Source organism: Taeniopygia guttata, chromosome 1 (assembly GCF_048771995.1).
Source record: "Taeniopygia guttata chromosome 1, bTaeGut7.mat, whole genome shotgun sequence".
NCBI classification, from domain to species: Eukaryota; Metazoa; Chordata; class Aves; order Passeriformes; family Estrildidae; genus Taeniopygia; species Taeniopygia guttata.
In genome coordinates, this window is record NC_133024.1 from 68542441 (window position 1) to 68561817 (window position 19377).

General features: G+C 38.6%; 1 protein-coding gene across 3 annotated transcripts in view; it reads left to right on the forward strand.

Moving 5' to 3' along the window:
• The window catches only part of ATP8A2 (ATPase phospholipid transporting 8A2), a 312539-nt gene that overhangs the window by 164479 nt on the left and 128683 nt on the right, over positions 1-19377 (forward strand). For all 3 annotated transcript variants that reach the window (XM_030275104.4, XM_030275123.4, XM_030275129.4), the window contains 2 exons: positions 4113-4296; positions 8401-8511. In XM_030275104.4, coding sequence (XP_030130964.4) covers positions 4113-4296; positions 8401-8511 — 295 coding nt within the window. The remainder of the gene's footprint in view (positions 1-4112; positions 4297-8400; positions 8512-19377) is intronic.

A 19377-nucleotide genomic window follows, 5' to 3' on the forward strand; every position in this document is an offset into this window, starting at 1 on the left:
GAGCAGAGGCAATAAAAATAACTTCTGTATGAACAAAAATGTTTTAGTGAACTCCTGAGTGGCTCTCAAAGAACCTTTATAAGAAGCACTGCTGTCTGACCAGGGAACGAATACAAGAGTAAGCAGAAGTTTTGATGCAGCTGATGCTTTATTAATGTATTAATTCTTATTTGGCTGTATACCCAGGCAAGGCTTACCTTCTGATACTGTTGCAATGACCTCTGCAGTGAAAGCCAGGGATCTTCCATCAAATGATACGTACCAATTCTGTCACTGCAGAATTTCTTTTTCAAAGAAAAAAGTTCTTTCCTTGTGCTTTTTCCTTTGAACTCGTGCATTTATCCATAATCTTTGTGAACTTGGCTACACCTGGGGGAGCTGCAGTTTAATAGTATTCTGTGCTATAATCTTCAGTTCTTCCTGTAGGCAGCTTATCAAATGTGCAAAATTGTACCACAGCTCTGATCATCTGGCTAAGGGGATTAATGTCACCTAATGCAGTGTGTTGGTACCAAACAGATTACAAGGAGCAGAAGAGGTTTGGAGGCTGCGTCAGTGATTTGGGGAAGGAGAGGTGTAAAACCCCTCAGGAAATCATTAATCATCTCAATTTGCAGCTTTTGTAGCTAATGTACTGTGTGCAACAAAATGTGTTCTCTGGAGTTGTGGGCTGTACTTGCTGCTCAAGTGTCAAAGAGGATGCTTGGTGTAGAGCTGCTGTTTAGGAGAAACAACTGCAATCAAGTATAGAACTGCTGTTTGGGAGAAACGGCTAAATCAAGTAACACTTTGTGCTGAAATCTTGTCTTTCATTTCATCTTCTGAAACCAAGTCCATAAATATTTGTGGTGTTTAAAATGCACATGTAGCATTTCTGGTAGTTTGTTTAGCCTTGCTAAGCATATAGGGATGTTAAACATTAACTGAGTGCTACATAACTGTGGATATAATTAACTTCATTTGGTCGCTAATGACAAAGTTGACTTAAAATCTGAAACCACACCTACACTGTAGGCATAGAAGTGAACACAGGCTGCATTATCTTGCTTGACATGTCCCAGCTAAACTGCACCAGAACAAGCTTGAGCATCTGCCACATTCTGGTCATGTCCGAAGTGTCTGTAGACAAGCTACTAGTTTAAACTGCAGTCAGGGATGCTGTTCATATTTTGTCTTTTTGCCTTCCCCTGCCCTTTTAAGCATATTTAAAAACAGGGCACTTCTTAGATATTTCTATTCCTATATAACTGAAATGTAATTGAACATAAGTTGAAATTCCAAGACAAGTGTATGTCTGGGAAGGCTGTTAGCAGATATGTGCATTACTTTGCTGTGAAGAAATAATTGTGTGAGAAGACTGCCAAAAGTATATGGTCCTGTGTACTGGAGGTGCCCCTGAGGCTGGTAATGAGGGTCTGTGCACTTATCAATCCAAACACTCCACAGCTGGCCCCAAGTCCCTCTGGAGTTTCTATTTTAGTGGAAAGTCCCTTGAAGTCCCTTTGACTCCTTGCTCCATGCTTTAGTATTTTATTATGTGAGTACTGGGGTAGAGGGAGGAACGTGTGTGTGCATGTATGAGAGAAAAGTTAAAATTTGCTGTAGATGATATTCAGAGCTGACTTATAATTAAAAACCAACAGCTTTTATGCTCCATAGGTTGGTGTGAGGAGGTTTTGTGCTGGTAATTTATCTGGGCCTCTACAGTGCCAAGTGGTGTTTTCACTGCCAGGTAGTGGAGTGCTTAATAGATCTATCCAATAGTATTAAGTAAATTTTATGGTTTAGTCAACTTTTTCCTGTATTTGTCTTTTAGGAACAGGACAGCTGCTAGACTTCTCAGGTGGTTTAGTTCACACGTGAAGTTTGAGCTTGGCAAGTTTCTTTTTCCCAAAAGTATTCGAGTTATTTTAAGAGTGATGTTCTAATAAAACACCTATATAGGAATTTACTAAACAAAACCAAGGCCATAAAGCATAATGCTGAAAAAGATAACTCTGCTTTTTTTTTTTTTTTATCAGCAGTAATCCAGATGGGTGTATTAAATGGCTACTTATGTTGCTCTCACAGGATGTAAACTCTGAAAAAAAAGTAATGTAAAAAAACCTCTGTCTCCCCTATTCCCCAAGCTCCCTATTCTACTTCTATTTTAATAGTAAAGCTTTTAACTATCAGTTACTTTTTTTTTGAGTGGTATGTGGCTGACTTGAGATGTGGAAAAGTTTTGTCTAAGGGTTTATTTAAGGAAATAAAAAATAATTTGGAACTTTAACTAAAAGTGATGGGGAAAGGAATTAGGGTTGTTTGTACAGATGGGGTTAGAATGGAAATATTTAATCTACATGTAGGTATTTCCAAAATACCTCATATGATTTGGTAACCTGATCTACCTTTTCCATGACAAAAGGGCATTTTGGGTGTCTTATCCAATTTAGAAACCTAGTCTTGAGGATTTTTCCACTCTTGCCTGATTTAGACTAGTTCAACTCTGAATTCCATGAATTTTTATTGACTTCAAACTGATATCAAATGAGAGAAGAATCAAGTTAAAGTAACTGCCAATAAATCTGATAAGGATATTCATATATAATGGAGTTAGTCTTTTGTTTTGGAGTTGGAATTGAATAACACCATTACTGAGGTCAGAGTTGCATAAACATGACATATGTGAGATCAGGAAGTGGCCTTGTGCTTTCTGATCTGACCTGCATAGTCTGAGGTTGGAAAGATGGCCTGGCACATGGGGAGATCAGCTGGAGGAGGGAAGAGAATCATTAAGGTTGGGAAAGTCCTTCAAGATAATTCTAACTGACAAGTCCACCACTGAACTTCAGTGCTGCATCTACACAACTTTTAAATACCTCTGGGGATTGTGACTCCTCCACTTCCCTTGGCAGCATTTTCAATACTGGTCAACCCTTTCCCTTAGTTTTTTCCTCGTATCCAATCTAAACCTCCCTTGGCACAACTTGAAGCCATTTTCTCTTGTTCTTACCATCTTTTACCTGGGGCAAGACATCCCCCCCTTCAGTACCATCTCCTTTGTGGTAGTTGTAGAGGGTGGTTAAGTCTTTACCCTGTCTTTTTTTCCAGGCTGAATAATCAGAGCTCCCCCAGCTGCTCCTCATAAGAGTTGTGCTCCAGAGCCTTCCCCAGCTCTGTTGCCCTTCCCTGGACATGCTCCAGCACCTCAATTGTTTTTTTCCTGAATTGAGGGACTCGAAACTGAACTCAAGGTGTGGCCTCATGAGTACCAAGTACAGAGGCAAGGTCACTGCCCTGCTTCTGCTGGCCACACCGATCCAGGCCAGGATGCCATCGGCCTTCTTGGCTAACTGGGTACGCACTGGATCATGTTCAGGTGCTATTGATCAGCACCCCCAGGTCTTTTTCTGCCAGACAGTTTTTCTGCCAGTAGTGCTGCCTGGGGTTGTTGTAACCTCAGTGCAGGATCCAGCACTTGACCTTGCTAAACCTCATACAACTGTCCTTGGTCCATCAATCCAGACTGTCCAGATTCCTCTGCAGGGCCTTCCTGCCCTCCAGCTGATCAATATTCTCACCCAACTTGGTGTCACCTGCAAACTGACTTAGGGTATACTCAAGCCTCTAATTGAGATCATTGATAAAGATGTTAAACAGAAATTGTTAAGTAAGCCTGCAGTATCTCTTGCAAACCATTGGAAATGTCTCTGAATGTATTTTTGGTCTTTCTTCTTCTGGATGGTGATGACAGGAAGCAGGGAAGCTTGCACTCTTAATCCCCAAACTGTCATAGTTGAGGAGGAAATTCACTTCAATGTTCCCAGTATAATATTACCAGTGTTATGCCAGTTAGGAGGGTCTGGGTAAGGAAAACAAGGCTTTGAAACCTTTCATATAGATTTGGTCTCTTTTGCATTAACTATCAGCAAGTAGGTAAATGTGAAACTATTTTTAAAGCTTCTCTTTTCTTCTGAAATAGTTTGGCACGGGTTCTGAAGCTTTGTTGAATAAAGGAACTTCCCAGCAACTGCCTTTGATTACTTCTAAATGTAGGTTACAGCTGTCCTTTTGGGAAAGGCACATAGCTCAGCATGTGAGAAACTGACACCTTTTTCTCTCCTTTTCAGAGTATCTCCTCTACAGAAGTCTGAAATAGTAGACATGGTCAAGAAACACGTCAATGCCATAACACTTGCCATTGGGGATGGTGCCAATGACGTAGGAATGATCCAGACAGCTCACGTTGGAGTGGGGATCAGTGGCAATGAGGGCATGCAGGCAACCAATTGCTCGGATTATGCCATTGCACAGGTCAGATGCAAGAATGGACAACTGCCATATCATCTTTGAGAAATGCACTGTGCAGCCATGTAGTGCTCAATGGGCTTCTTCTAAGCTAGAAGCCTCTCTGATTGTTTCCTTTCCCAGGGAGCTGTCTAAAACATATTTTGGAAATATTTTGGGTATTTGTTATGATTGTTCTTCAGGGCAAAGCCCCACCTCTCTTCAAAGTTTTAGTTTCCTCCTGAAAACTGTACAATATCTTGGTTCGTCAGTAATCAGGGGGAAGCAATTTCTGTGATGCATGTGTTAATATGCTTTTAAGTAACTGATCTGTCCTAGTGCAAACTCTTTTCTTACTATAAATTGGTACTATAACCAGGTATGTGAGAATTTGACTGTTTGGCAAACTAATTTGAGGTGTCTCCTCTATCTTTATTTCCCCCTGCTCCCTGTGTTGCATCCAAGAATTGATCACAGTTCTAGAGAGCTAGCCAGCATTTTCCATTTTACATGTGTTATTTTGGACATTATTTGGGTCAGTGCTCCTAAACTAGTTCATCAAATTCAGAACTGATTACTGCAGATAAAAAGAGGAGTTAAAAGCCCTTTTTTTTTGTTTTGTTGAAGAAACCACAATTTAGAACCTAGATTTTGAAAGAAAAATCAGAAAGGAAGAAGGTGCTTCAGTTGCTGAATATCCTCTGAATACTGTTTGCTCTTGAGATGCTCTATGTGTTTGAGACTGATGCAGGGCAAAACCAGATCAAGCTGACAGGAAGCAGAGACAATCCTTTGTCTCCTCAGTGACCAGAGCTTCAGCTGATGTTCCTTCTCTTCTGGCAGAGTGTAGTTCAGATTTGTTCTACCAAGTGATGTGAAATACTACCATCCTTTGATAGCTCCCAGTAGAAAGTGAGGTTTTGAAAAGGCGGGATAATGCTGCTGTATGCACAGATAACTGTTTATTGTGGTAACCCTTTTGAGAAGCAAAGTGGTAGTCTTGTATTGCTGCTCTGTTCTGACCTCTGATGAAGAACACTGAAGAACATGAAGCTTCAGGTTTGAATAACTGAGACCTTTCACAAAATCTATCTTGAGAATTTTAGGCAGTTTTACCAAGTTCTTCTGTCATAAACAGTAGAATATTCCAAATATATACACCAGTATAGGGACTGCCATAGCCATTGTCTCTGGTATCTCTTAATGAGTTTCACATTTTTAATTTCAGTGGATTATATATAGCTTCTGCTGTATAACTTAATGGAATACTCTTTACCTGGACTTCCTCAGATCATTTATTACTTCTGTTTGGTCGCTAAGCATAAGCAGCAAGAGTTTTGTCTGTAGAAGGCTCTACATATGTTATTTCTTTTGTGTCTCAGTAGTGCTAAGTCTGAAGAAGTAATTCCATTCCATGTTCATGTGTTGCTTTTGCATTAGAAAAAAAACCCTGTATTTCAGTTTAGTATTAGAACATGGAAGCTGCTCTTCATTTAAATTCCAGTCAGCAGGTTACTGACAATAACAGTGAATCTTTTTCATTCAGTATGAAATAAAAGCTGGTGACACCAGCACCAAATTGCAGCATTCAAAAAATAGTGAAACACCGTGGAACTGGTTGTTTTTTTTTTTTTTTCTGTGATTGTGTAGAAGAATTTGTACTGATTAAATTAGAAAACATATTTTAAAATCCCTCTGGTAGAGGAGACTAATACTGTGCAGTACTATGTGCTTAAAAAAAGTAAATTAGTGTTCAAAAGAAAAACTTGATCTCCATGGAGTGTATTTCTTTCAGTGAAGACATATAACTCCCACTAAAACATTACTGTATGTGCATGCCTTGAAGGCAGAGTATGTTCTTATTGAGTAATTTAAGACGACCACTGTAATGTAGCATCTCATGTTCAAATGCTATTTCAAATACAGTGCTGCCAGAAGCAGGCACTTAGGGAAGAGAGGGTCTCTATATAGGCTCATTTGAGATTCCAGGGAGAATCAAAACATAAACCAAACAAAAATAAAAAGCCAGCTTGTGTCTGACGCTACTTGAAATAGCTTCCACAGGTGCAAGGAGCATCTGTTTGAATCATCCTTTTCCCTTGAAATGATATGCACCAGTGACCTCTATTTAGAGAATTCCCAAATCAAATGACCTAACTAGTTAGAGAGACAGTAGTAGGCTTTAATAACTTTTTTTCTCAGTAAATAGCTTTATCATCTTAATCTAGAAAACATCTGGTGTCTGCCCAGGGGCTGTTTCCTTTTCTTAATTAAGGAAGCTTCTTTCTTCAACAAATGTTCTTGTTTCAGTTTTCTTCTTTGGAAAAATTGGCTTGTTTTGTGAATGCCTTTTCACTGTCTTAAAACTCCCAACATGCCATCACCTCATCCTTTAGTCAAGATAGATTCTAGAAGAGAATCTCTGTGTAAAAGAACTTATGCTAGGGTTGATACAGAGACGACTGTAAAAACTCGCACACTGTTTCGCAGGTAGGCTGGCCAGATGGTCATGATGTTTCCTGCTGATTTAAAATGCTGTAAATACAGGAGCAGCCAAACAAGGACAGTGTCTTGGTAGAGCCCTTGTCTGTACTAGTCTGTGCTAGTAGCTGTGTATTTGCATAATATCAGCATCTAAGCAGATTTAAATCTTTCCCATGTCTTAATGGGACTCTTCACTTGTGTGAGCAGGCTCTGTGGGTTCTTTAGGCTCTGAGTATCTTCCTTGCTGTGCTCTGTAGTGCACTCATTTTTATGAGAGCACAGACAAGAGCAATTAATAATGGCAGGATTTTTTGTTGCCTTGAGCTTTCAAGAAGACCACATCCAAGATGCACACTTGTTAGATTCAGCAGAGAGAGATTCTCAGGCTGTTTCTGACTATTCTGCACAAGACCTTTGGGATGGCTTGTAAGGACATCATGGCAAGTTTACCATCACTTTGGTGGTGTTTTGTTAGTGATTTTGATGAGGAAAGTTGTAGCTCTCCTGCAAATTAACTTGAGGCATTTAGGGGTCGAACAGGTCAGCTACTCCCTTGGGAGTGTCCCAGTTACAGCTCTTGCTCAAGTTAAGCAGAGAACAGTGAAGCCTGGCTCACTTCTGTTTTCTCTCCTTCTCTGCTGGCATATCCTAACAAATCCAAGTTGCTGATGCATGGGAGAGAGGCTGCCCTTACAGGATTTGTGGTTCAGTGATTTCATTTCTGGAAAGCATGGGAGCAGAGCTGTCTCACAACAGCCCTTACTCATTTACTGTAGCTTTCAATTTCATGAGTTTTGATTAAAATAAATTATTTATAATCTAAATATAGGAAGTCAGGGTTTTCCTGTCAAGTCACTTTGTGGAAAATGAAGTAAAGCAAATAATTACCTTAAAAATTACCTTCGGGTACATACATGCTAAACAGTAAACACAGTCATCACTTTGAGCTGTGGGTAACTGGGCAAAAGAGGAATGCTGCAGGTCATAAAAAGGTTCAGTAACAAAGCCAAGACTAGAAAATTATGCATTTCCCAGTCTGGATTACAACACTGGCTCCATAAAAGTCCATTTTTAGAAGTTCTGAATTTGAGCTCCAAACTAGCATTAAAAAGTACACAATTATACAAGATTCATTTACTTGCCCTTTTTGGCAAATGCACCTTGCTTTATACAAAATTTTATATAACACACAATCACATGCATTTTGTGGGCAGAAAAATGTTAATCTAAGTATCCTCTATAAATGCACCTATTTTCCACTTTTGTTCCACTCTTGTGTATTTTATTTTGGCTCAAGACAGTTTTGATTATTAGGTTGTTCATTTTACACAGAGAAAGGAGATTCTGAACCTTGTAAGCCCTCAAATATGGATTTTACCATCAAGATTGTAATATCAATTGAAGATGTTTTGCCACTTAAAGCCACTTTTTAGAACCTTCAGAAGTTTTGCTACAAAAAAGATTTTAGCTTTAACTATTTTAAGAATTGTTTTTTGTGTATATCTTCTGTTAAGTTGTTTAAACATCACACTTCAGCTTTCAGAGTTGATTTGAGGATTTTTCTTTTTCTTGAGGACAGGTATTTACCTTCAACCAATGTTTTTAGCAATTCTTCATGTATGTAAATACTTCTTTTCTGTCTTTCAGTTTTCCTACTTGGAGAAGCTACTGTTGGTCCATGGTGCTTGGAGTTACAATCGAGTTACGAAATGCATACTGTACTGCTTCTACAAAAATGTGGTTTTGTATATTATTGAGGTAAGAGTAACTAAATGGATGGGTCTCACTGGTGCTTATTTCTTAAATCATCTCTTATAACCAGAAAAGCTCGCCCAAATTAATTGAGCAAGAGGGACTGCCATTTTTTTTCCATGTTTAACAATTTAAAATTCACTTTCCCTCCTCAAATCATTTCACTTGAATCTTTTAATGTTTGTAAAGGAAGACTAAAGGTTTTCATTACTGTGAAGCTTTGGATGTGAGATATCAGAGACAAAGTTCATTGCTTCTGTGCAAACACTTATTGAAAGCATCTTTGTATTCATGGAGATATTTCAATTAGTGCTTATATTTATAAAAATTGGAATTTGGGGGCTAAATGTAAATCAAAAGTTCATTTAATAGCATTTAACAGGCAAATAATAAACTATTCAAAACTATAGCTGTTGCCTCCAAGTTACAAAGACCACTGATAAGCTGGAACTAAAATTAGTTTCCTTTCATTGTTGGAAAGAGATGACATAATTTTGCAAATGACGTTCATTTACAAAATGAATCAGGTTATTTGATTTAATAATTAAAACATAGCTGTATTTTGAAAATAATGTGATGGTAGATGTCAAGTACTGAAACTGGTTTTTAAAGAGGCCTGAATACCGTAACTACCATTCCATTTCAGCATGCTTAAGATAGCAGTGTAGTTCTCATGCTGCAGAGTATCATCTTGAATTGTACAGTTGAGCAGCCATGAAGGAGGTTAACATAAAATTGCAACATTTATAATTAGACAGGTAATTATATCGATTAGAGGATATAGTGGATAATATTTTGCTATTCAGTAAGTCATATAATGATCAGAGTGGTCAGTATTCCTGTGTACACCTTCTGTGTATGATGTTAGAGAACAGATATTGTTCACTAACTTGTTCCACTTTTCCTGTGCTATTTCTGAATTAGCTTTTATATGTTAAAATTTCAACACTCATTAGTCTACTGCAAGAGAGTTATCCTATACATCATGTTTTTAGTAAGGGTTTTAATGTGCTGTTGGAGATGATAACAATATTTGTGCAAAGAAAATATAAATAGCTTTAAAAAGAACTCTTCTAGTGTATTTCTTACTGAGCATGGTTGGCTGTTGCTGGGGTTTTGCCTGAACTTTTCAGAAAATGCTTAATAGCTTCATGATTTTCTACTAGGATTCTTTTCTCTATTTGAAAATTAGTTTTGGAAGTCTTGCTTCTAGCTTATTATAGCACCATATGTCTTTCTTTCTTTTGCCATAGTCTGACAAATCAAGTTCTGCATCAAATATTGTATGGCAAAACTATGCCTTCTCATATAAGCAGCTGTGCAAGGAGTTGAATAGAAGTGAAGTTCTCTGGGACTTCCATCCTGAGGTAGCTCAATTATTTGACCCCAGTGTGGAATTTTATTCGCCAGATATCTCTACATGATACATATAATCCAAGCCTGCTCTGAGAATATGAGGTTAGAGGTTCTCTCCACTGTCTTAGGTCATGTTCAGCTCTTTGTGCATACTGGCCTGAGCCAAATGAGCTTTTGTGTCTCCTCACATCCATGACTGAGGAGGAGTGAGTTCCACCCAACACCTGAGCACTGAAAAATGTCTTACAAGATGCAGCCCTGCACCTCAGTTACCTCTCTGTGCTTGTGCTGCGTAGAAGTTGGAAGCAAGTTTAAGGCTTTAAGGGAGATGAAGTGACAGAAATAATCCTGTCATCCTGCAGCAATGGGAAGAGCTCAGTTTGGTTCTCCCTGGTGAGTTTCCTTTACTAGCAGCCTTAAGGAACTTCCCCTCCAAAACTGTGTAAAAGTAGCCAAATTGCCTGGAAACCCAAGAGACACCAGTTTAGGTATCCTAGGGATACAGGGTAGAGAGAAGAGATCTTTAATTCCCTCCTTACCTTTACACAAAGAAGAAGAGGTTGTTTTGTGTATGTGCTGTGAGACTTGGCAGTGTTGATCAGTTTGTGCTATGGAATGATGCTCATGAAAGAGGTACTCCATGAGGGAATAAATCCTTCAGCTTGAGAGATTGGTAGTTAAATGCCTGGCACTTCTGCAGTGTTGCTTATGTATATGGTGTGTCCCTAATTGTTTCCCAGTGCTCTGGACAAGTTTAATATTTACCCATACTTTCGGCTTGGATATGTGGTGTATGGGGAATATCCTTTTAGCATCATAATGAAACAGGGATTTGAACTGGAGCTACTTTCTAAGTATCTTCAGAAGGCTTGTACTAAGTAAATATTTATGCAGTTGAATGAAAAAGCACATCATGAATATGACTGCCAGTTCTACCTTTGTTACTGTATCTGTTTTATTTCAGAGGAGTTGTAACACCTGAGGAATAGATGTAGTAAGCCTTATATAAATGGCTTTTGCAGCAGAGAGGCACTGGGCTATCATAACTTTTATTCCTTGATACTTTGCAAATACCAGAGGGAAGGAAGAGGTGGTGGTCCAGCTTGACACGCAGAACATCTGGACAGATCTTGCAGAGGCATGCAAGTTAAGGCATTAGGATTTAACTTAATTAAGTAATGGTTAATGCTTGAGATGAGCATATTGCTGTCTCTGTTCCTAGCATCCCAGTGTTGGTATGCCAAAACCCCTCATACATTAGAAGTTCATCTTGATACTAGTTATGTACATGTAAACCTGGAGGATCCAAAGTGTTGCATCTCTGAAACATTAAATTTACCAGCTTTTTTTCAGGTTCTAGGTTAAAATATAGAATCTGGGGTTTTGTGAAAAGTATACTCGGGTAATTGCTGTCATGGGGTTTACGCCTAGGAGGTGCTGTGGGGTTATGGCTGGTGCTTACCTTTCTGTGATGGCTGATTCTTTGGGGAGAGACAGGGGCCCAGGAGCTGTTTTCAGCTGCTTTGATGACTAAAATGTGTGCCTATATTGAGATAGTTCCATGCAGCTAGAGAGGTGGTGTAGCAGACAGCAGGCCTTGTGGCTTAGTGATTGCAGGGGCAATGGAGCTGAGAATGTATTTTCCCTCTCTCTTGGAAAGGCCCTCCTAGTGTTTTTCAAGCGGTGACTTTTAGTCATCAAATTAATAAAGTTTTGTGAAATCTGAAAGGATTTTGTCTTGTCTTAACAACTGGAAACTCTGTGTTCCTCTCCTTTCTCTAGCCTGGTCTCTCCTTTACCATTTCTTCATTATTGTCCTCCTGCCATTCTCTTGATTTCTCCCCTTGATTTTTGAAAATACAAAGCTAAGCTAAATATAACTAAAAAGCACAAAGAGAAGCAGGTCCTGCAAATTCAAGTCCTTTTGGTGTGATTCTTAGCCCGATTCCTGAACCCTTGTATATCGCTGCTGCTAAGGTACTTCAGGGTATGAAGTTGAGGTTCCCTTACTTATGGACTCACTTATCAAAAAGGGTGCAGAATCTAGCCTTTCCATCCACAGAGCTGGTTGACAGATTAATTGCTGCTTCTTTCCCACTCTTGACTATCCATGCTAGTAGTAGTAGCAGGGAAATCTGCATGGGAAGCTACCAAGATGGCCACAGGGATGAAATGCAAGTATAAAGCCCTCTCATTGGTGTCCATGCCTGTATTTCCCATGTCAGCATGCTCTAGCAATGTGCACTAAATCTGTTTCTAAAGAAAGCCAACCATTCAGCATCATCTTTGAGGCAGAAGACCAGTGACAAGGTTTCAGCTTTTAAAAGTTTGACAGACAAATAGCTGAGCATACTCACAAAATACCATTTTGTTCAATTACTTATGTAGCTGGCTTCAAACTGAGTAGTGAAACAAAAGATCTGTTTCACATCTGTTGAGCAGATATGTTTAACTGGAGATGATATAAAGTTGTCCTGTTGACATCAGAGCTTTGAAATATAGCTGATTTCAAATGTAAAAGAATACAGGAATGTTGCTTTCATGTCATGCTTGGAGAAGTAGAAACACAGCAAGATCAAAGGTGGTATCAGAAATATCAGGTAAGAGTTCAAGGCCTTTGGGAACAGTTCTGTGGAAACGGTAGCATGGAAGATAGCTTTCAGGCCAACTCAGTGTGCAGGAAAAATATGCTCAGTACTTCACTGGAGCACATTGTTTTTTTTGAAACATACTTAATATGAAGCACTTTTGTAGTATATGTTGCAGAATGAGTCAGGGGTGGGAATAGATGGCCCCAGTGTCAAGTTCTGGCAGTCTAGAGCCATGACAGAGAAATTAATGGATAGTGGAAAGGGGAGAGTATAATGTACATACCTTGGTTGCTGCATAATTTTAATTTCCACTTTCAAAATCCAGAGACAAATTGTAAGCCTAGATTACAAAGCTGTTTCTTGGTTGGTGATTAAAGGGAAGTCTAATATCTGAACAGTGTTAAACAAACAAGATAAACATACTGAACAACAAAACACTAAGTTCATACTTTTTATTCTAGAGCTGAATTTCCATGTTTCAAAAGCTCTGAGCAAATAATACCTAGATAAATATAAATAACAATACCTAGATAAACATGCTTTTAAACAAGAGCTGATTTTTTGAGTCAGCAAGGTCTGGCAATGAGAGCTATTAAGTGCTCCACACACTCTTTGTGGTCATGACTTCAGATGAGCTGATAGAGCTGATAGCACAGGCTGCAAAAGCACACATTAAGTGTTGCTGCATGAGACCTTGCATTTTTTTTCCTGTTTTCTTGCTTTTCCATCAAACACAACAGGTATTTTAAAAAATATGGAAAGCAGGCAGGGGAATTTCAACTCTTTTCTCCAAATGGTAGGCAGAAATGAGTGTATCTGTTATGGTACTAAAAATATGCAGCTATAATGCTTCTGTGTGCTTATCCCTGATTTATATGATCTGACTTCTACCTACATCTCCATGTTTTCTGTTTCCAATTGACTTTGCTACTCTTCAGTTACAGCCAGGCAATAGAAAACCTTATGCAAAGGAATTTTTGCATTAAGTTGAAGACTGAAGTGCTATAACTATTGTCATATAAAGCAACTTTCTTAAAAAATAAGAGCAGTCTTTTCCTCCAGTGTTAAATTAAGGATAAGAAGCTATGGATGCAAAACTTTCTTACAAGGATAACAAGAATAAAGGCAGCTGTCTTGTCTTCTTATTCAAATTATTCAGTTGCCTGTTCAAATACTTCAAATGCCAGTAGGTATTTAATAATCATTACTTCTCTGCATGTACTCAGTTGGTGTGGTAAGCTTAGCACAATGCTCCTATCATGGTGAAGCAGAAGAGGAATATGTGTGACTTCCATTTTGTATCATTTGGGAATATAGATTGGTTTCTCACAAATGCATACATATCCTGAATAAGTAACTTACTCTTTGTCGACAGGTACTTTCAGACAGAAAGGTGGGATTCAGTGTTCTTAAGATTAGTATCAAGTTTAAATTAAGTGCCTGAGAGAAATGTATGTAGTGTCCATGTTGGTAACCTTTGTGGCGGCTCTGGGCTTATGGAGAGCAGTATGGGACTGGCAGGTATGTCACAGGAACTGTGACAAACCTGTCTAAAGCAGCAGTACTGAGAAGCCTGTCTTAAGGTAACTGAATCCTATCCAGAAGGAGAATCTTTTTTGTTCTGTTCTTATTTCATTTTGAAACATATAAACGAAAATCATTCCATACCTCTCAGCTTGGATAATGTTCATCAGTTCAAAAGTGCAGAATATTTATGGAGGATATAGTACAGAACTTGGAAGACGTGAAAAACACAGGAATAGTTATACACAGTGAGGAACAAAGCTTGTGAAACTCAGTTTGGTTTTTTTTTATAATTTGTGCAAAAACGGGTCTTATATATGTTATGCTTATTTTTCTCTTGCACTGTTCATTAGCCTTGTACACAGGTTTAACATGGAAAAGACCAAAGACAACACTGCCCACTGATTGCAGGCTTCAATTCAAGAAAGCATTCTTTAGTAGCAATAGTTACAGGAAACAGATTTTACAAGGAGCCTGCCAAAATTCTTGGAATATTGTAAAATATAGTTTTTGGAATATTGTAAAATATAGTTTTCCAACCTAATCCAAAATTGTCCAGATAGTGCTTTGCTTTTTGTTCCTAAAAATATATCTGAATTCTTTACAGTACCCGGTTTATATGCTGCTACTGACAATTTGTTCTCTGTCTCTTGTCTGAATAAATTCAGTATTGTGTATAGCCTGGTCTCATCAATTTTAATCCACGATTGACTTCTTGTTTTTTGGCTTCCTAATTGAGCATGTTAATCCCAAGAGTTTCCAAGGAATCAGTCAGGAAGATTAATCTGTGCTAATTTTCCTTTCTTTTTGTAGTGCTATGCACTGCACAGTGAATCATGAGAGAGCAGTCCATCTTCCCAGAAAACCAAATTGGCCCAGCTATGTAACGGCTGGGTTTGATTTTTTTCCCCAAGCATGATGGAAACTATCAGCATTGCTCTGAATTTATGACCACTGCCTTGATTACACTCTGCAGCCAACAGAACCTGTAATTTTTTAACATTCCGGATATTATAAATGATAAATCAGGTTCCTTTGTGTGGTCTTAAAATCTCTAGATGAAATGCCTATCAGATTCAGCAATAGAACACTGCAATAGAAGAGATGTACTCTGATATTTTATTGGACACAGAGTATGTTGATTGCCTGGATCAATTTGTTGTGTACATTTACAGAAGAGGAATATGAATGGCAAAGTGATTCCCCCCCTCCCCCCCTTGGAAAAATGTATGCTTAATTTGGTGTGAAAAATCTTAAATTCATAATATGGTGGGCTTGTTCCAAAGCAATGATAATATTGTTCTCTAAGTTTAAGGCCATTCAATGTGAAACATTTAGTCATCTCCAGAACAGTGTATTCTTCAAAGCCAGAATCCTTTCATCAGTAAATGTTTTTTCACTTTAACTATGTCACCAATAAAAATACAAGTTCATGTTTAGAAGAGAGATAGCCTAACATGAAGAAGCTTTTACTAGGGAAGATAAACCTATATTATGAAATCCAAGCCTAGCTTTTTTTCCATCACAAAACCAGCTTTGAAATTCAAGAGTTCCTTGTTGAATATTTCAGCCCAGCTTTCTTTCCAAAAGCTAAAAGTTTTCACATAAAATATAACTCCTCTTATGCCCTTGAGTGTGGAATTAAAAAACATTGACTGCTCTGACTCGGTATTGGATAACCTGTTGTTTTAATAAAAAATATTTTTTTAATAAAATATACGTTCATCTAGGCTAATTCAGTGCACATGACATTACTTGTTGATACAGAGAGGGCTAAATTTCAAATTTGTGTTGGTGTTGAAAGTGTAGATAAACCTTATAATGGAATTACTTGTGCTTTGCACTTGAATGCTGAGTTTAGCAATGCTGTTCTGCACTGAAGGCATGATTTTGAGGGAGTTTTTTAAAAATGCAACACTACAGACACATCAATGCATATATGGTAATACATCTACTCACAAGTCTATCCTTTTGGCTTGTGCTGATTTTCTTTCTGGCCTATACCCCTATAAATGGACTTCCTATAGTAGAGACATTCCTCATATGCATGGGAATAACTGAGAGCAAAGTTGAGTCCTATGCGTGGAGCAGGGTTTTGTGAATGTTTTTGTTTTTGCTAGACAAGCCATGGTGCTGTCATGCTAAAGATGTGAGATTTCTCAATTTCTACCTGTACCTCATTGCTCTAAACAGCAATCTCCAAAATACATTTCTACAGCAATTTATTTGCCTTTCATAGAATAAGCTGAGTTGGAAGGAACCCTCAAGGACCATCAAATTCCAGCTCCTTGCCCTGCACAGAATATCCCCAAGAGAGTCACACCTTGTGCCTGGGAGCATTGTCCAAGCACTTCTTGATCTCTGTCAGGCTGGTGCTGTGACCACTTCCCTGGGAAGCCTGTTCCAGTGCCCAACCACCCTCTGGGTGAACAACCTTTTCCTGATATCCAGCCTACACATCCCCTGGGGCAGCTCCATGTCATTCCCTTGGGTCCTGTTGCTGGTCACTAGAAAGATCAGTGTTCTTGAGCATGGCAATACACAATGCTTAGAAAGGAGGCTGAGGATGGCTTGCCCTGGTGTCAGTGCCTGCTGACAGTTTGGAGCAGCGAGTCTAATTCTCCTGTTTAGCTCAGAGGCAGTGGTGTTAAAATGGCCATGTAAGTGTGTGTGTTCTGTTCCTTAAACACAGCTTGGAAGGTTTCAGTCTTCCAGGGGAGAGAAAAGCAGAATGACTTCTACTCAATTAGCTGTATCTGCTGGAGTTAAATCAGATGTTATCCTCATATTTAAAAACACTGCTTAACCTAGGTGTGAAAAGGAGGTTGCTACAGTTCTTTTTGGACAGCTCTTTGTAAAGCACTTTTCAGAGTGATGGGGGCGGGGGGGCGGGTTAGGAAATGCTGCAAACAAGGTATAATACTGATTCACAAGTCATGCTTTTGTGCAATTTCACAGTGTGGAATTCAGCTTCAAGCCCACTTTTGGAAATGCATGGTGGCTAGCCTGTGTGCAGTCTCACTGAAGTGAGTGAATAGTAATTACATTTTCTACTTTCTGGGAGGTAGTTTGGAAATAAAATGAATTTATTTCTTCAAGCCATGTACTAGAATACTGTTGTGTGAGCCTAAGAAATGCTGGTCTGTGTGGGCTGCATTACCCTTGCCTGGGCTGAAGTCTGCCTGGCTGCCAGCTGCTTGCCAGCAGTAGGGTCTGGCTACAGCTTGGGATTTTTTGAGTGAAAGTGATCGTAACACTGAAACATTCTGTTTTGTGTTCAGTTTTATCATCTTTAAGCATTTTACTCATACTTTGCCTCTTTGTTCTTGGCAAGTTAAGCAAAAAAGCTAATTTTACCTGAGCTCCAACAGCAGTCTCATTGGCAACTTTTCCTTTTTAATTGTTGATAAGGGCATTTTTCTGGCATCTTTGTAGGCACTGCTGGAGTGTGTTTCTAAAGATCAGATTTCCTAGGGAGTCCTTTTAGTACAGATGTATGCAGTCAATGAATTATTAACTCCTGGTGTTATTAATACCACTTCATAGACAACTCCAAAATCCTTCTGAATGCTAGCTCAGGAGTGTAGGCTCACCAAATTTTTGGAATATAGAATTTCTTTACAGTATATGTATCATGAACTGAGCTGGTCCTGATTATTTTGAGGTTTCTTGGGTTTATATGCTCATGACCCAAAGAAGCTAGGGCAGAGAACAAATTTAACTGAATACAGATTCCATTTTTAAATGCTGCTAGCAAATAATTTTGCCATTTTACTTAGATGAGCACTAATGATAAAAATACCTCTATCCAGTTTCACTAATTAACCACTAGAGATTGTTTTATCTTGGGATGCATAAAAGGCATATGTAACCTAGTTTAAATACATGTGAAGGATTTAAAGTAAAATGTATCTTAGTTTGTCAAAGAAAAAATCTAGAGTATAGCTCTGGAGTGCTTGCCTAAGTTCACGGTCTTGGACCAAATTTTTTTACTATAGCAGGGTCAAAGGTAAAAACTATACTATGTCTCCCATGATCAGTATGCAGAGTAAATCTGAAGCAGCATAGGTGATGCTTTCAAATGTCCTTTTACAGCCTCTTCTACTGTAAAACCAGTTCAGTGGTTTGACTGTATTTCACCCAAGGGATATCTGCCCTGTCAGGAGATAGAGCTCTGTGGCTAGGGACATTAAAAATAGGTGTTGTCACTCAGTATCCTTGGGAGTCTCCCTTCCAATGCAGGAATCCTGTGTCACTTAGCTGAATAGGCATTAGGAGGCATTGGCCTGTGTGATAGCCCACAGCAGGAGTGAAAGCTTTGAGTGACCCATCCAAAACAGGTTATCTTTCTCCTCTGTACTGAGATGGAGTAATTGCTTTTTGTACCTTCCTACATCTCCTCTCTTTTCAACAAAATTATTTAGAACATGTTAAAATGCACTAGAAATGGCAAATTACACTATTTACTGATAGCATTACTTTTGAGTTATCCACTTTTCTTTACTGAGGTGTCAAAAATTAGTCAGATGTAGCTCCTGCCCCTGATATTCCACCGATAATTCATAATGTTGTCTTGTTACTTCTCCTCTTCCTCACTATTTTGAACCCGATTCCTTTTGTGAGCCATTGCCGTTTGAGTGTAACTGCTATGAAATAAAGGCATCGTGGACCAATGGGGATTTTGGGGTTTTTTTGGGCCAGGATTCACAGCCCAGTGTAATGAGGTCTGTGTCAGACAAGGGAGAGGAGATTTAGGACTAATCCTAAATTAGGATGGATGAGACAACCATCTTCTTAACACATATTTGTGGGTATACTTAAATGTGGAGTATAAATGTCAGCAATCATGGGCTTAAGCTCAAACCCCAAAACTATACTCCAAAAGGCAGAGGAATTCCATTCTGTGGAAAACAAGAACTAAGCATTCTTGATGCATGTTATAATTGTTTCTGTTCCATCAAGACAAAGCTATGAAGAACCACTAGTGTCTTCCTGCAGTCAGAAGAGTGAAGAAGGTCAAAACTTGGTCTGCCAGCTTTTAAATGTGACAAGATTATTTTGCTTGCTTTCTTCTTGCTGGATTTCTTTCCTTAATTGCTTTTGCTTGAATGCATTTGGAAAGGGAGATTGAATATATTAGCCTTAGCTGTATCTAGCTTCTGCAGAGTTTCAGAAAAAGTATACATTATGAACTGTAAAAAATACTATATATGTTAGAAGAAGAAGTTCAATACTGTGTTTTCTCATCCAAACCCAAATAATGCTATCTTTGTTAGTAACTGACAATGCAAATTGAGTTTATTAGTGGTAACTGACTAAAGTATATAGACAGCTCAACAGCAGCATAAGCTTAAACCTTCAGTAGGCAGTAACACCTGAACCTCTCAGCATTATTTGTGAT